This window comes from Salarias fasciatus, chromosome 22 (genome assembly GCF_902148845.1).
Source record: "Salarias fasciatus chromosome 22, fSalaFa1.1, whole genome shotgun sequence".
Taxonomy (NCBI): Eukaryota; Metazoa; Chordata; class Actinopteri; order Blenniiformes; family Blenniidae; genus Salarias; species Salarias fasciatus.
Window position 1 is genome coordinate 22,678,463 of NC_043765.1, and position 18,571 is coordinate 22,697,033.

The 18,571-nt window shown below is 43.2% G+C and overlaps 1 protein-coding gene across 1 annotated transcript in view; it reads right to left on the bottom strand.

Annotated features, from left to right (window-relative positions):
- fam135b (family with sequence similarity 135 member B) overlaps window positions 1-18,571 on the bottom strand; it is a 50,766-nt gene that overhangs the window by 19,982 nt on the left and 12,213 nt on the right. Inside the window, exons 3-6 of the mRNA XM_030120715.1 lie at window positions 17,101-17,180; window positions 5,476-5,615; window positions 1,396-1,466; window positions 229-402 (exon numbers count right to left, since the gene is read on the bottom strand). Coding sequence (XP_029976575.1) covers window positions 229-402; window positions 1,396-1,466; window positions 5,476-5,615; window positions 17,101-17,180 — 465 coding nt within the window. The remainder of the gene's footprint in view (window positions 1-228; window positions 403-1,395; window positions 1,467-5,475; window positions 5,616-17,100; window positions 17,181-18,571) is intronic.

The following is an 18,571-nucleotide window of genomic DNA, read 5'->3' on the forward strand; positions in this document are numbered from 1 at the left end:
CTTGCAGCTGCATCCAACAGCATTCGACTCTACAGAAATGTTGACACAAATCAGAGAAAGAGGCAATCTGAAGCTCTCCAAGGAAAAAAAGTCTGAACGAACAGCAACATTGAAGTATTAGATGTCCAGCAAAGTGTAGGGGGGAAATTCAAACACTCAGAAGTTGGGAATAAATTATATGAGACAAACACACCGGGTGTGTGGAGCAGGAACTCTTCTGGACCGTACCTGATTAGCGGCTGATGTAAGGCAACCAGTGAAGCGTGTATGGAGACAGAGATGACGGACAGGTGGAAGTAGTCGAACATAACCGGGACATGGTGGTGGAGGCCTCTCCGCGGATGGAAGTGGAGGCTGAGGGTTCGACTGCTGATCAACGGGACGGTTACGATGTCTGCCAACCTTGAAAAAAAGAAGAGAGGGAGAAATCTGTTGCCTCAAATCAAACATACCAGGACTCAAGACATGTCCAAGACTGAAGACATGACCAAGAACTTTGGCTTGTACCTGTGATTTTCTCAGATATCCAGATACTTCCACGGCAGGAAAACAGTAAAAATGAGGTCGCTTTGACTTTTAGAGTTTTTTGAGGTGGAGCGCAGGGTGAAACTGAATGCCTAATAAGCAAACTAGAAGCACTTTAAAGAGTCTGCTTAAACTATACAAGAGTTAATACGGTTAGCAGTGCAGATGCAAAACTACTGAGAGAGCAGTTTAATTACAAGCAAGCAAGTTAAGCGATTTTATTGCACACAATAAAAAAGTGACCCTGGAGAGGCTTTACCTTAACGGCAAAAAGAGCAGCTCTATCTTAAAGGAGCAAATGATGAAATATCATTAACGAATGCTTTTGATTTTTTTGCCAGAGTCTTTAAAGGAAAATGTTTGAGCATGCAGGCGTAAAGCTTCCTTGTAACGCAACAGCCTCCTTTTAAAGGGCATCCAGGGTGGAGGAAAGTGTTTCAGATTATCAGAAGCAACATCTAACCCGAGCTTTGCAGAGGGAGGGAGGTTCAGGATCCAGTTTGCTGCAGTGTTAAGAAATACTATAATCACCCAGGTATGACAAAAACTTAAAGGTGTCAGCACAGGAACGCAACACCGACCCCATCGCGGGTCCGTACAGCAGCAGCAGCAGCCACCCGTCGCCGTGTTTTACCCGAGCAAACAGACGCGTGACTGCGCCCGCACTGCGAGCACAACAGTGGCGATCAGGTGCTTGAAGCAGTGGCTGCGAGCCAGGAGACATAATGGCCCCTTATTCATGCCTGGTTTGCGTTCTCGCTGCCGCGTAAAAGCTGCACAAGGGGAAAGTCTTGATGTTCTCACACACACACACACACACACACACACACACACACACACACACTCTCTCTCTCTCTCTCAGAGACCTACTGTTGCTCATTGTCGGTGAAGTGAAGGTCCAGCTTCAGCTGAAAGTCGACCTCGCTCAAGGCTTCTTCCACCTGCAAACAGAGACGCTGGTTAGTCCTGCTAAGTGTACTGTATGGAAATAAAGTGACATTTTAAAGAAAGTTCAGATGTAATTATGCTTTTATAATGTCAACCTTTAAAAAAAAAAGAGTGATGAAACATTTTATTAAAACAGTTTTCGTAGATGTGATGAAGATTAATTAAAATTCCTGACACGCGCCTCAAAAAGAGGGATGCAGTGAAACCACTTTTTTAAAGGACGTGTACAAGTATGAGTACTTAACCTTTAACTACCCGCCGATACCGAGGACTGATACAAGTACTCATTAAATGCCATTAAGCCTCATTTGTACTCCAAGCGCAAGCGAAAAGTGAGGGCTATGCTTTGCCGTGAGCGACCTCCGCCCAGCCTCTGCATCGACGCCACGAGCACCTCCAGCAGCCTAACAGTCTACAGTATGCACCAGCCAGTCCATCTACACACCGCTGTAGACTGAAGATTGTGACCATTTAACCAATAAACTCTTAAGGTTCTGTAATCGTGCCTTGAAAAGGAAAAAAAGAAAACTTTTTAACTTCCAGCTCAGATGTGTGTTGTACCCCATGTATACTGATGACACCCTACTGAGCCAACAAGGACGAACAGATGAGGCTTACAGCTGTAAATCAATGAGACAGATGACAGCAATAATGCAATTTATTTGCAGCTTGATGATGGAAAAACTGTAACCGAATTACAGTTCTGCTTCGGCCCAAAACCTACACACTGTTTAAATGTTATTACTCAAGGGCGACATGTTCAAAAAGCTAGCGCTCACTTGTGACAACCACCAATTCAGCTTCCGTGTTATCTTCACCCCCCTCTCTGTAGCAAAGGCTCTGATCTTCATTTATTCACTGTCAATCATATGCGTGTGAGTGTGTGTGTGTGTGTGTGTGTGTGTGTGTGTGTGTGTGTGTGTGTGTGTGTGTGTGTCAAAGGTGAAATCCCGAGTCATTGAGAAGTAACGCCTGTCACGATTGACCATTAAGACCATGATGGATTCACTGCAGCATGGCGGCTAATGATGTTAATGTGACCGACCTCATTTGCAATGCTGATTTAGCCACATCGGTGTTCTTTTAATGAAGTACCCATGTTCCCCTGTGATACTCCGATCCCGACAAAACCGGATCGCTCTCATGTTCAAAGCACCATGGTATACGGCGGCTTGAATTTGAAGAACAAAGTGAGGAAAACAAAAGCCGGCCGCCAGCTACAAAGACGCTGCCGAGAGCGGGCAGAACAGTCTTTTGAACGTCAAGACTTTTTTTTGTTTCCAGTGGTTTTCTTTCTTCCCCCCCCCCTCCCTGTAACTGTGGCAAATATACACATCTTTGCAAGTTTTCTTTAATATTGATGTTCAGATTGATTAGGCACACATAAGGGCGTACACAGGGGGAAATGCGGGGCTATTTTCGTCCGTGCTATCTGTAGCCGTGAGCAGGAGATAACCTCCGGAAGGTTAATGAGCGGAGAGCCTTCGGGAGGGCTGAAATTTGATCTGCCTCTCAGCTATTCTGTCTCCACACCTCTCTCTCTCTCTCTCTAACATCTACATTTAATGAAATCTTCTAAAATTAGAGAGCCATGTGAGACTGAACTTCTGTCACAGTCTCAGGGATCCTCCTTCAAGCTGCAACCCTGTTTATGTGGAAGAGCGGCTGAACAAGGAGCGATCGCCATCAAACGGACCATTAGCCTGGAGCTGGGGCCATCCCAGCTCCCACGTATTCCCAGTATTGTTTCTGTCATCGTTGATCAGTCCGGGCTCTAGTGACTCCTGAGAGGCGGAGTGGATTTTCAGGGTCGTGCTCATGGCGGAACCGTAAAGGACAGTACATCAATAACTGTCTGGCAGGTTTACATGCCTGATCATCTGAGCTAACACGGACAGTCGATTTGCATGCACCTGTCATTTGAAGGGCATTAATTCCAAGAGACAGGTTGTTGAACTCAGTAATTCTCATAACGCTTCCGTGACTATAAAGGTTTGGACAGCTTCATTTCCAAAGAGGGAGAGTCAATTTTCCATTGCGTAGCCTTTACGGGGGGTTAAACGGCCGAACTTAAATCAGTTATTGTAACAAATTTTGAAGACGAACCTCTCCGAGGACATTTGAGGTAAGAAGGGAAACTTTTTTATTTTATGGAATGTGATTGATGAAATCTGACATTGACATCCAGAAATGGAGACTAATCAGATGTTCTGGGTCTTTCCAGTCTGGTATTGTGCAGTGCTGATGAGGCTGTGTGAATCGTAGCCTCGGTTTCTTGTTCTCAGCCGACAGCAGCGACATCCAGTGGTCTTCATCTCCTGTAGAAGCTTCAACAGCTCAGAGATGCTCTTTTGCATACAAATGTTGTGACGATTCCATTATTTCCCTTCTCTGACCTCTAAAGTCAACAAGACATTTTCATCCGGAGAACTGCTGCTGGATAATTTGTCTTTTTTGAGCCATTCTCTGTACCTCAGAGACCTCAGCAGGTCAAGTCTATGTGCTGAAATACACTGAATAGCTCACTTGTTTCAACAAATGAAATCAAACATATTAGGATCACCTTCATTTTAATGTGTAAATCTGCACCTTTATGGCCAAAACATCCTGACTTTTTGAGGCTTGGACTCCAGCAGACTGAAGGCGTTTTGCTGTATTTATAGCCTGAACGTTAGCAGAAGATCCTTCACGACCAGGAAGCTGCAGGCAGACGCGTCTCTTTAATGATATGGAGGAGTGATAATCCTGCTTTGTTTATATAAAGCACAACAACATCAGTTCCCAAGAGAGGTTTAGATAATCTCTTTTCTGTCAAAGGTGCTGCGTCAAACCACAGTCCATTCCTCACACCACGAACGCAAACTTGATTGACCAATTTCCTACTACAGATTAGGAAATTTCAGCGTTAAAAACGACACATACATCAATCCAAGCGTTCAGGTGTTGCTAAGATACTTGATTAGTGTCTTGGCAAAGCGTCTCCACGCAGCCACACCGTCGGCTGTGCAGCGTTATCTTTAAGCAGTGAGTGTGAAACACGGCCAGCTACAAATTTAGATGAATGCACTGAGCGAGAGCCCTCCGCCCACCAGAGACTTTCGGGATAATTTTTCAGCCGAATGATATTACATCTTCTCTTTCTGCTCTGATTAACTGGATTAAATCTATCTGTTATGAAAAGGGGAGCATTGTTTGTGTCGGATGGAGAAAAAAAAGGAAAAACGAGTGCGTGCGAGGGAATAAAGAATGATGAAACGCATTCATTAATGGCCTTTTAATATGCTGTAAAGCCACAAGCTGCAGCTGCGGAATGAAACTAGACTACATTTGTTGTTTGCTTGATTTAGCGGTCATGGATTTTAAAACACGCAACCACAAAGGCAATGCAGTTTTTGTTCTGTTTTTTTTTTTTTTTCACTCTCGGAAAGCAAATCTGGATGTGTGTGTTATTCTAAAATAACACACATGAGAACCGTGGAAAATAATGTCAAAACATACTCAGCTAAGGAGTGGTTATGGGTGAGTGGATGAGCCAAATACACAGAGTTTAAATCACATTGCACCGACCAGACCACCAAACTTTTGGTCTTGTCTGATATTTTTCTTAATCTTTATTCACATTGTGATCCACAGGCAATAAATGGTGCTTTCAATAACACAACAAATACATTTTGAATACATATTTATAATTATTTAATTGTTTATTCATTACACTACCAGCAAATTTCGATCTAAGGCCTAATTTAATGAGAAGTTTTCAAGTGAAAACAAAAAACTTGCATTACATTTAGGGACTCAGCTCACGGTTTTATTTCAACTGATCCGATTCAAGAGGAAACGCAACTTTTTGAAAACGCTCCAATTGCGATAACACTGCTACTGCGCGTGTGTGCCACAGCCGGGGCAAATTAGCTCTTCTGGGGGAATTTCCAGGAAATGAGGGCAGAGAATCATCCCCTGTGTGTCGGTGCGTGCTGTGAAAATGTCACTGTGATGACTCACCCTTTCTCCGTCCAGCAGCAGGTGGACTTTGAAGATCATGCAGTCGTTCACCGCGATCTCCTCATTCCTGTAGAGGATCTGGAATATGCGGCTGAACACGGCGCCGTCGTAAACCCCCGCCGAGCTGAAGCTGCTCTCTCCTGGAGGGGGGGGGGGACAGGGACACAACGACAAGAGTGAACTGCGGCGCAACATTCAAACGCCGCGGGGACACTGTCCCTCTGCTGACATGAGGCAGAGAGGAAGCCGCCTCTTTCACCATCACCAGGACGAACCTGACATTTAGACAGCAGGAGCAGCTGCATGGGCCTGATGAGAATGCGCGACCTGACATTTGCAAATGTTTGCTGGGATTTTTCGAGGGATTCCAGAGAGTATTCATATCTGGAAACACGCACGGAGCCTTGTGAGTGTGTTGGCAGATGTGAAAGTGTGCAGAAGTGTTTCAGTAGCAGCTCCTTTGGGAAACAATACCTCACAGAGTAAAGCAGCTATTTTGGGCTGTAACTGAATACTATGATTAAATTATACACATCCCTGTATTAGACTTAATAGACAAACTGCCTAATTTGGCCTTTTTTACACTTTTTGACACTTCAGTTTATATGATTCTTTCATTTTGCTTATTTTACACACACATACACACAGAAATTGTGTTTTTTTTCTTATTATTGTCTGTTATGGGTACTAAACACATTTCACAGCATATTAGTGTGTATAATTGCGTTTCTGACAAATCAAGGTCGTGACTTAAAAAAATAACATTGTGGTGTGAATGTTACTGAAATCTCAGTGAGGTAGCTCCTCGCTCGTTTTATTTATGCAGTAACAGAGCTTCTGTTTCGATGTCAAAATTTTATTGTGTCCTGCAGAGTAGTGTCAGAAAAAATACATTTTGTTCAAAAAACTGTTTACACAATATTTTTAGTGGAAATGGAAAATTTTAGTTGCGTGTTTTTGGGCGTCCGGTGACGTAACAACTGTGGTCGGAGCCACTGAAAACTTTTTGAAAATTGCTAAAAACTTTAAGCAAAGTCTTAATTTAATAATGCGAGAGAAAATTTGTGCTGTGAGACACTGGATTTTCAAACTGATTTCTAAATACGCTGTGTAGTCTGATGGTTATAGGTGCTGTAGGCAGGATTCCGCATCTCCGCCATCTTGCTTAGGTTTACCTAAGCAAGATGGAGATTTGACCCATCTAAGAAGGCGATTTGAAACCCAGCACAGCCAATCCTGTCCTGTTTTCTCTGACATCACGCCCTCACGCAAGTTAAGCCCCTCCCACAAGAACATGCGACGAACGCCCCTCGACCAATCACGGTCAGAGCCTCAGGGGCTCTTCTGATTGGTCAAAGATACCTGGAGCTGTCGAGATTCCTTTTCAGCTCAGAACAGAGACACATGGAAACGCTGCGCCCTCGCGATAGTGCAATTATGCTGCACTCCTAAAGGATTATCAATGGATACTCTAACATTTAATCCAAAGAAGACACAGAAAAATTAGCATTGACTAGCAAAATCCTGCCTACAGCACCTTTAATTTGTCGCCGGCTGATAGCGCGGCTTGGCTTGACTTCCTGTCTCACTGGGAGGAAACACAACGCTGCAACGTTGAGGAGCTCGTCTTCTCCCTCAGGTGCCTCCCTGACCTCTCCCATACACCGGCAAGTCCTTCAAATCAATGAACCGCAGCTGCTGCAGTTACTGCTTTTACACACTCGTGCATACACTCCCTTTCAGCGCCCGTTTGTTGAGCAGAATTGATTAAATGTTACATCTTGTACCGCGGGAGCAAAAAGTGATTAGGCCCTGATAAGAACGCCGCGTTGCCGACATATTAGCCCTGACACTGATAGCAGCGCTGTTTGCATACACACACACAAAACTGCACCAGTGCAAGAACATAATACACATAACCACACTGATCCCCCCTGAGTGCTGCAAACACACAAAGGTGTGTTTTGTTGGAGGGGGATTTAATTAGTACAAACAAACAAAAAGTGTTTCATCTCATTAAAGCGACACTAAGGAACTTTTCAACCTTAATAAAACTTTTTAATATCTTTTGTGATGATACATCGACTTACAACTAGTTGAATGACCCCTCTGTCACGGCCTGAGGGCGTCAGTATTGCTTTCACTTGGACTGAGCAGCTGTGAGGAGGGTGGTAGGAACCCTGCACGCTAAAAAACTCCAAATGTGCGGACTGCTTTACGGCATGCGTCACATCATGATATAACATCGTTTAGCCACCATTAGATTCATGACCTCGTCGCTGTCCGTCCTTCACACAGCCACTGGAAACAAATGAAGGCGAGTTCAGTCCGACAGCACGCCACCGGGAACAGCAATTTATGACGCCACGCGCTAGTCCTCATGGGAACTGTAGTATTCGGTCAGGCAAAACACTACCGCTTTTGTCCACTGGCGCCGCCAAAATCAACGAAAACTGAAAGTTCCTTAGTGTCGCTTTAAGAATGAATCGGTGTCACTTTCATGTCTGGTGAAACCTGCAGGGAAAGTTTAAAAAAAAAAAAAAAAAAAAAAGCAGTTTGGAAATTAAATATTCATTCTTGAAAAGTTGCAAAATGAGAATGACAGAACTGCTCTGCAGGTTTCTTGAATGAAGCAGGTATAGAAGATAGATGAGTGACTTTATATTCTTAGAGAGGTTCTGGAAAGTGTCTGATTGTCTGATTATCTGCCCGTCACAAAAAAACTGAGCATATCTGAAAACTTCCTTGTTTCCTCCAAACCAACTGTGAAGTGATGATGACCATTATCACATAACATTAGAATTCAACCTGTCTATGTAGGATCTTTTGGAAACAAACTTCGTCTACATTGGAAAATGCAACTTTTCTGACACACTGCTGCTGTGCATGTGCAAAACGCATGTTTGTTTGTTTTCCTCCAGAGTGTCATGACTCCCAGTCTATTTTCTCTGGGGACTCAGTAATCTAACTTTGTCCATCCTAATGTAAACCCTCTGAGGGGACACCCAAAAATCAAAGTGGTGGTGTCCCCTCGCGAGAGATGTCTCTTTACATGCTGTGAGGACTAAATGGAGAACATGTTGAAAACAAAGAGTTGGAGCTCATTGCTGAAAATGGAAGGTCAAAAATAGCAGTGGCGACATGGAACAAGCTGCTCAGTAATTATCAGAAGAGTTTGATAGCTGCATGATGTGAAGATGAAGCTTCATGAACCGCTGTCCTGGGTGATGTGTGAATACTTCTGGACATGCTACTTTTTGTTCAAATGTAAATAAAAACTGAGAAAGATTGTTTCCACAGTGGTGCTTCTTGTACGTCATCTTATTAACTTTTGGAAAATGTGTATATCATTCCTGGTGAAAATAAATAAATAAATAAATAAATAAATAAATAAATAAATAAATAAAAAATCTGGTTGTATAAAAGTAGCTTTGAACCTAAATTTGCCTGAAATATGAATCATTTCAGGCTAAAACAGCCTGTATCCAAAGGACCTCATGACAGTGACTCAAAACAATGTAGTTCACGTGCCAGTCCTTAAGGTGGCGCTGCAATTCTGTAACTCTACCAGAAATACCAGAGAAGAAGATATGGAGCACAGAGCTCCACACTCTGCTGCTCTCTGTAAACAAACACAAAGCAAGAAGCTGCCGGATTATTAAACCAAAAAAAAAAAAATTAAATAAAAAACATGAGGAGCTTCTGCAGGGAGAAGGACTTGAGAAATGTACTTTGACTGTATTTAGGCCATTTTGCTGTCTGCGCTGACTGGAATTTGCCAGAAACACTAGTCCCTTGTGCACGTTTGGCAAAGGTGTCCGCTCTTTAAGGTGTGTTTCCAATAGAAAGCATGTCCCTGCACACAAATTTGTCCTCACGACAAATTTGTTTGCTCTTCGCGGGCCCCCTCATCAGAGGTTTCATTGTACTCATCATATCGTTTTTCAAGATGTTGCCTTGTAAACAGAAAACTTTTGTGAAACACAAAGGGAAAAAAGGTGCGTTTTCACTTGAAATGTATAAACAAGGCCTTGATATTGCTGTTAGCTTCAGCTGCCATGAGCCAGCTGCCCGACTGACTGTATCTATGCCCACCACTGTGTGTCTGGCTTGAGCAGACTGAGTAAACGGGGTTTTCCGACCTTGTTTTCACTTCGCAATGCAGAAACTCACTGGAATACGACAGGAATCGGAGGCGAGAGGATTAATAATCCTCTGCTGCATTGAAACTGGTGCCATATTTTTTAAAACAATGGTGGCTGTGAAACGCCGTCGACTTCCCGTGTCTCGCCATGCAGCGGCGTGTGAGGCGGCTGCAGCGGGGAGTGTCCATCCGAGCCAGGACCCGGTCCGTCCGTATTGTAATTGGAAGGCTGCAGCCTCCACCCCCCTCCTCCCCCGCCCCCCTCGTCTTTTCTATCCATCCCCGCCTTCCTGCAGCTCCCTTCCACAAGGTCATGCGTTAAGCCTGCACACCTCGCGGCCAGAATCCCCAACATAACCGCGGCAGCCGGCGCTCCGTCCAGCCAGAAGAAATACATTTATCATGTGCAGACGCAGGAAATAATCCTTTACCGTGTTCTTTTGAAAGAGTACGCTTGACATTTCAATTATTTGTGCCCTTCGGCGGGGGGGGGGGGTAAATAAATAAAAAACAGCGAGTGAAGGATCGTGTCACACACTCAACTGAAGCATTTAATGACTGTGATTCACGCACAATAACAGTTGGATTTTCCAGCCACAGCGTCGAGAGCTGGATCTGTGTTTACGGCGCGCCCGGGCCCAGACACTCTTTCATATTAGTATCATGACGACGAGGATGGAGGTTGTTTTTTTTTTTTTTTTTTTGTGCGCTCTTACTGACAGGCGGCGGCCGGAGCACAAACACACAGCAGATGTGGAGCACTAGAGGCTTTAAGCAGATTAGAGCAGCGCAGAGCCGCCGTGGCTCCAGCTCGGAGGGTATTTCTGCGGGTTTTTTAATGTGCGGGGATGCGATAACGGCCAGACACCTGCCGGGAACGCAGCGTAGCAGAGCCGTGCGAACCGAAGGCGTTTGATGCGTCTCCGCTGGCCACGTTCAATGGAAACGTGTTGAAATCACGGTCACATCAAGCAGCAACAAGGGTGTGAAGAAATCATTACACCCTGCAAATAATTTAACAGCGATGTTAGCTCAATGTCACACAGATGGAATCGGCTCTGCCTGAATGGGCTCATGGTTTTCGGAAGACTGGCAGAAGACCTCGGTCAGTCACTACTGATAACAAAACCTGTCAAATAATTGGTTCTTTCAAAATAAAAGAGGGATGTTTGTTCTCTCAAGGGGGTTACACACTGATAGTCTCCTCTGGGAGATCTGGAATCATATCAGAATTCAAAAATCTGTCATCTTGTGTGCTGCAGTGAGACGTGACTCTAAAGGTCGGCTGTAGTTTCTGAACGCTGTCAGAATTTTCACTCGTTGCACAAAAACAAAGAAAAGCATAAAATTGCATTAAAATCACAAAACAAGGCATCGAGATGGCAAAAATGCATTTCGAGACTTTTTTTTTAAGGCAAAAAAGTATAACCTAATAAAAATGAATTTAGAATAGTGTTTTTTTTTTCTGTACACTTTTTCCCATGTTGATATTTGGCCTCAGAAATAACAGCGAATCCCGACAGCGATTAAATGTTTTGGATGAATCCTCTATTGCCTCTTCAAAAAACTATCAGCAAGAGGTTTTTTCTTTGCGGTGACTGGCTGAAACCAAACATGGTTAGGCGGGCGCACTGTGTCCTTCCGTCCAATGATCGCAAAGAGTTTTACAGCAAGTCCCTCCTTCCCCGAACGGATTTGCCGAGTGAAATCTCAGATTGACATGTGAAGCAATTCGTTGCTGCACATGTCAATGTGGCTTTTTCCAGGTAAACGTCACTCACAGTCCAAATCTTAGATCCAACACATCCAACATACAAATAATACATTTCAGCATGAGCGTACAGTGCTGAGCACAGTCCAGACCATGTGTGAACATCTTTGTGGGTTTTTACTCCCGCAGTCCAAACACATGAACTTCAGGCTGAATCTGAACTCACACTGTCAGGAGGCGGAAGGGACAATACTTTTTGAAATGTGAAAGTGAGGTTTATTTTTGGGTTAAAAAGAAATAGAATAATTAATTGAATGTTTTGAATTTTGTTTGTGGTGTTTAACAGTTGGTGAGTCAGCCTGTGATCCTCCCAAGGTGGAACTTTTGGAAAATGCAGTGTAAACAGGCCAAAATGAGACATTCTAGAAAACTCTTGAGGGCAGCGCCTCCTTGTTGATGAACAAAAAAAAAAACAATGCTGCTGCGCAAACACACCAAGGCCTTAATGAATAGGAGACAGTTTTATGGTTGACAGTCACCGTAGTAACCATTCAGCCTGGTCGACTGTCCAAAAATTGACGGATGGATCACAGAAGTGTGTATTTCCAACATTCACCTCAAGACTAGACTGAAAACATTTCCACCCAGCGGTTCTCTGAAAAAGACCCAATGACTCCTAAACTGTGTGAACTGAATGTAACACCCTGCGCACGACGAGGTTAAACTCATACACAGCTGCAAAACTCCACCCTGAACTATGATCTACCTCCTTTTCCTCAGCTGACATTGTGTGAAACTGCACCTCCAGGATTTAGCGAGCTAAAAATAGCGCGGTGGAGCACCGTTCCTCCCCGGTTCTTTCGCAGTCCGCCTGTGTGTCGGCGATACTCGGGATTTCAGCTGCAAGCTGTTTCCCCTGCTGTACTGCGGTCACGGCGTCTCGGGCAGAAACAATGACACGTCACCTTCGCCATCGCACGCACGCTCACGTGCACACCGGCCGTGCCCCTCTAGCGTTATAGCGCCGTCCGGGCCTCACGGCCGCAAAAACAACCTGTGACTGAGATGTAATCAGATAGAGCACTCCAAGACGTCCTCACAGGAACAGTGGGCCGCTCTGTCAGGGACCGGTCCTCGCAAGTACAGCGAGCACGAGCCCGCGCACGCAGGGCGCCTCGGTCTTCACAGGGGCTAAAAATAGCCGCTATTACTGCGAATCAGTATTGCCGGCGAAACGGCTTTCTGCATCGCCAGAGATCCAGACTTTGACGCTCGGTTAGATTCAGACACGCTCGATCATAACCCCTGAATGTGGGAGAGGACGGAACGTGTGCAGGAATCTCTCTTCACCGACAAAGTCCAGCTTCTAACATGTTGCTGGTTATAATATCGATAATCCCAGTCATTTGATCAAAACGGAGAAAATCGAGATTATCAGCCGTAACAAATGTGGATTCATTTCACTACAGTTTTCATTTGTTTAATTGTATTTGGGACGTGTGATTAATGAGTCCGACTTTTATTTTCCTCTTTTTAATGAAATCGTCTCATTTCCAACGCGACTTTGGAGGATATTAAAGGTATTCTGCAGGGTGACTCAGTCGGTTTCCAAACACAAAGGAGGCAGCCAAAGGCCCTAAATCACAGAGACAAGGCAGAGCTGTAAAATTCCCAGACACCACTCTCACGCCCTAATACTAATAGCGAGCTCGCACGGCGGCGGTATCACCCAATACGCACCAGTGTTTCCCATTAATAACAGCATGGCAGCGTGCGATCGCCTGATTCCTACCCCCAGAGATCTTTACTAGACCATAAATATCTAAACTCTTGGTAACAGAACTGCCTGGTGTTTAGCATTTTCCTCCTTTTGAGCCGACCTGCACTGATTTTCCTTCTGATGTAACCAAAAATGTGCGGTGGCTAGATATATCACAATAAATCTCAGGTGAAATTGCATCGTTTTTTTTTTATATTTTGCTTCAGTAAAGTGTTATGAAACGTTATGAAACCTAGAAAACATCAGGAAACACCAGAAACAAGGATAATTTTAATTATTTATAGAGCATTGTTTTCTACAAAAACAACCAACAGTGGCAACTCGTGGCCTGGCAGGCTAAGTGCATTGTTTTCAGCATTTCTGACGTTTCCATGGAAACAGACGTTTTTATAATGTTTGTGTCAACCCCAGACTTTTATATTGATATGTTGCTCATTGAATTATGAGCCAAACTTGATGAATGTGGGAACAGGAGTCCATCAACAATGTAACACAGCTTTTTGTTTTTCATCAAGATCTATGATATTGATCAGAGGAGATAAATCATTTCCTCCCCAGCAGTCCAGATTTCCCATCGTGCCCCTCCAGAGAAATAAACACCTGACAGATTCTGAGAAGGCCGCTCCACCATAATCTCAGTAAATACTACTGCATGGTAACTTCTGCATTCTCTCACATTCCCACGTTCGCTGCAGTGTAAAATTATGCTTGTTTGTTCCGGGAAAAAGGTGCAAAAAATACGAGCCTCCGCTCCTTCCCTCCCCTCGCCGCTCCAACGCACATCGCCGGAGAGAGAGATCGATGTTTTCACCCAGACTTCAAAGGCAAGCGCGTCCAAAACAATGAGTGTAATTCAGCCACGAAATGTGCGGCCGTGAAACCGTGGAGATTTTTCTCAGCCTCAGTCCCGTTCGGCAAGATGAAAAAAAAAAATAAATAAATAAAAAGATCTGAAGCAGACAGGCTCCAGCTGATATCAACATCTGATCAGATGAAGAAATGGAGTAATATCAATAAATAGGGTTCATCTAACCTGAACTGGTACTTTTGATTGAAGCTGAGTGAATCTTCCTCTCTGTAATATTTGTGTATTTTTGGTTTTCACCTGTTGAGATTTAATGATGTCAGGTCGTGTCTTACGATTCCCGTAGCTCAAGTGCGTCTTGTTGCTCAAAGCGGTTGATCTGTATTACGAGAGTCAGGGATTTCTGTGTTCAAGCTTCAAAGACACGCATGAAAAGTCGGAAATGTGCCTCCGAAGTGATGCGGGATATTTACAAGAAGATGAAGAACGACCAGCGAAAAGCAGCAGAACAGACGCAGATTTACAAAGAGGTGAAAGACAGCAAAAAAAAGTCTTCAGATCCACAAAGAGACACAAAATTCCACCAAAAGGAGCAATGTGGATGCGAGGCATGTACCAATGGCTTTAAAACTAACGGCAAGCTGAACTGAAAACTCAAAATCTACACTTACAAAGTAGCAAACAAGGGTACACTATGAAGGAGTGTAAGTAAAACCTGCATTTTTACATCAAGCTGCTACACTGAAGTACTAGACAACAACAAAACAAACATGAAACCACTACAGTGGAAGTCCAAACAGCAACAAAGGCACAATATTAGTGTAATGAGATACAGCCCATCTGAAAGTGCAGAAAGCTTTTATATGAGAAGCAATGCATCTTCATAGAGTACGTTTGCATGCAGGCAGTAACCCTTTCTTAACTGGAATATTCGCAAAAACCCGGTTGCGCACAGCCATGTAAGTACGTGCAAAAACCCGAATATGCTCATATTCCGGTTTAAAAAAAACAAATATTACCGCTGGGTTACTCCTTTTCTAACCCGAATTTCTGGTCATATAAACGCGCATCGGAATTTTCCGGTCGAAAGGGACGTGAAATACTGTTCTGCACATGTTCTATCCGTAAGGAATCTTGGTCTTTTGAGTGCAGGAACTACTTGTGATACAGTTTAACTGCTAATAAGTAAATAAAATGTGCGGAAACAATTGTTCATTTTTTCTCTTTTACTGAAAAGAAGGTGCATCGCATCATTGAACATGTTACCACGTCTTGCCGGCTCACACTCTCTTTCTAACAACATGCAGAGAGAGCCTTCTTCTTGTGTGGTGTCTGTGTAAAATAAGGTTGAACATGCAAACAGCACACCTAGTGGCATGAAGTGCAAATGCAGTCTGTGCACTGTGGTTTTAATGGGGATATTCCTGATCATGTAAACAGGAGTAACCCCTCATGCACACTGGATGTGGTCCGGTTGCATTCCGGCTGCGGTCCGTCTCCGGTCCGGAATCATCGCAGCACGATGATTCACACTGCCTGCGGTGTCTCTGCAGTGCACTGGAGGAGGTTGCCAGATCTGTCGCTGTCCCCCGAAAACAATATGAAACCCGTTTAACTCAATAGAAAGCAGCCCAAACCGCCGTCTCAGTTGAAAATGCACATTAAAACCTTATTTGTATAATAAGGAACACGTCATAAACACATAGTCATTTCATCAACCCGTCCGACGTGTTCGAAACAGAAGACTGATTTGGATGAAACCCGCCCAATCTGGCAACACAGAGCTGCTCCGGTAACAGAGCTGTTTTGTGCCGTTTTGGAGTCCTTTGACTTTCCTGCAGTGACGAAGTACAAAACCGTTCATTCTTCTAATGTGTATAATGACTGCATCACGTTGTTTGTTCTGTGTTCTACCAGAAAAAGTAAAAAAATATAATATTAAGGCAAAAACACGACACAGATTTTATTTTGAAGTCACTTATTTTGGAACACGTGTCGCGTTTCCTTCCGGCACCCGACTTGCTTCTGTCTCGATTGACACGGTAGGGCTCCGGCAAGCGGAAAAATAGGGTCCTTGCGGAAAAAGACCGGAGCTCCGCAAGGGCTCGGCAGCCGGACCGTCCGTTTAAGCATATCAATGGGTTATTCAAAATGTTTCAGAAACCGGAATATTGACCTTAACCTGAATATTGACTGCATGTAAACGTAGTCATAGAGACAGAAACCACTACAATGAGACCTCAAATCACTACAATGAGAAATTAAACAAGAATAAAGACACTTCAAACCACTGCAGTGAGATTCAACAGCCTTACAAAGAGACTTCAGACCACTACAGTGAGACACAACACATCTACAAAGAGAATTTAAACCACTGCAGTGACAGTAACAAGGAAAAAAAACAGAAAACTACTACAAAGCAGGCTCAAAATAGCAATGAAGAGATGCAAAACCACAACAATGAGGCAACAAACAGCAAGAACAAAAGGCTCACATAAACAATTCAATGACATAAAGTTACTGCAGTGGAGCGCCAAAGGGCTACAATCCAGATCAACACCATCAGTCACAAAATGGCCCTGAAGGAAATAGTTACTATTACCTGAATGCCTACAGATGTCAAACCATTACAGTAAGGTACAAACGACAAAAACACTTCTTGGGAAAAAAAAAAAAAAAACACTTCAATGAGGAAAAAAAACAAGAAAATCGCTTACAAGTTGTAACTTGACATAAAGCTACAATAAGACATAAACTGTCTACTAATGAGATGTAAACTAACCAGTGACATTTTAAAGCCACAGCTGGAACCCCAAAGGAAACACAAAATCCAGATAATTTCAATAGTTTTGGTTTGGAAAAGTAGAAATAAAGTGATTGCAAAATAAACCGATCTTCAAGGGGTCAGAATTGAACACAGAGGCGACACTGGTTGCAGGAGTTATTTTTCTTGTCTTCCCCTGAGGCTAATTGATACACAGTGCGTCTGTGGTGCATAAAAACAGTTGACTGAAGCAAGAGATTAGACAACGTGCTCGTCCAGAAAACTGCGAACAAAAATAAGAGATTGCCGAGCTTCCATGGAGCGAATTAGAGAGTCATCGACTGTCCAGACAGATCGGTAAAGTCTAAAAATAGTGTGCCGGGTGGGGGGGTGGGGTGGGTTACCCTTCGATTGACCTTACCTGTATTTTCCTGTGTTGTCGCTATCAGCCTGTGGGGCACTCGAGGTGAGACCTTCAGCCCAGCTCGGATCTGATAGAACCTGTGGGTGGATAGAAACACGGCGCTCAACACATGTAAATACGGGAGCCTGGGGTGTCGGCGGAAGATGAAAAGGCTGAAATGTTACGTGCTGGTGCTCGCCAGCCTTCAAGGAAACAGACGTAAAACAAAACTGTGGGCGAAGATTTGAATTTTAAAATGACTAACATGGTGGAATATTTTTGTTCTGTTTGAAAGTGTTTACTAAGTGGAAATGAATCACTGGACGGTGCTATCACGATTAAAAGTTAGTCTGTAGCAAACTACCAACTAGAAAATTTAAAGAGTCCAATCAAAACAGGAATTCGAACTCCTGTTTTCCTGAAATTCACTTGTTAAGGCTGTAATATTTTTCTATGTTTCAAGTAGAACACATGACTTCTTTGCAGAAACAGACATGACTTATTAAAATGAGTGTGTAATTAGTAGAAGAGAACAAGTTTTTTTTAAACTTCGACGAGAGAAAAAACAACGGTTGATACTCCTAAAACAAGTATAAAAGTAGTTCTCACACATAAGAAACCTTGTATTCAATTCTTTCTAAGTATAATAATAATGATGGTGATGATAATTATGCCGATATTATTTTCTTGTGACTTCTCAAACTTCTAGATATTTGCAAAAAAAAAAAAAAAAGCCAAAAACAAATACACAGTTAAACAAAATCTAAAGTATGCAAAGGTGTATGCATTGTGGTGGATTTCAAAAACATGCTTGTGTATGACTGACTTAATATCAAGCGCTAACTAGCTTGAACCCATGTGTCTAGCGAGCTAGCTAGCTACTGAATGGAATTAAACCTTCGGCTCAGCTAATCATTTAGCATCATGAGCTTCACAGAAGATTTCAAATAATGTAGAGGTTAAATTAAAGTTCATTTATGGTTCCATATTTTTATCTAGCATTTAAAACGTTTTTTGAAAATAACCCTTCAGGTATGTCCAAAATATATTATTCTTATTCCTCTTATGGTTTATATTACAATAACCAAAAAGTAAAAGTCAGTTGAAGCTTGTAATTCACTGTTTAACATAGTTTAATTGAGTTTCTCAAAGTGCCTGCTAACAAGGGACGCATGGTATTCGATGAGCGTACAGTATGGGATCCGGATATTGTGCAGATGATAATGTTTTTGCTGTGGTAAATAGCGGTGCTCTTTCACTTGCTCCTAATTTACACCAGCTATGAAGTGTTTGTTTTGCATTAGCAACTTTTTTCTTTTTCCAGCGGACTATTTGGCTCCTGGATTCCACTGTGCTGCCAGCAGGTATGTAATAATCATAAGATAGTGCTATTACTGAATTTTGCTGCACTATTCTTCAACACTCGAAAAGTCTGTCATTGTAAATCTTTCAGAGTATAAATACGCAGCGCGTGGAAACATAATCATCT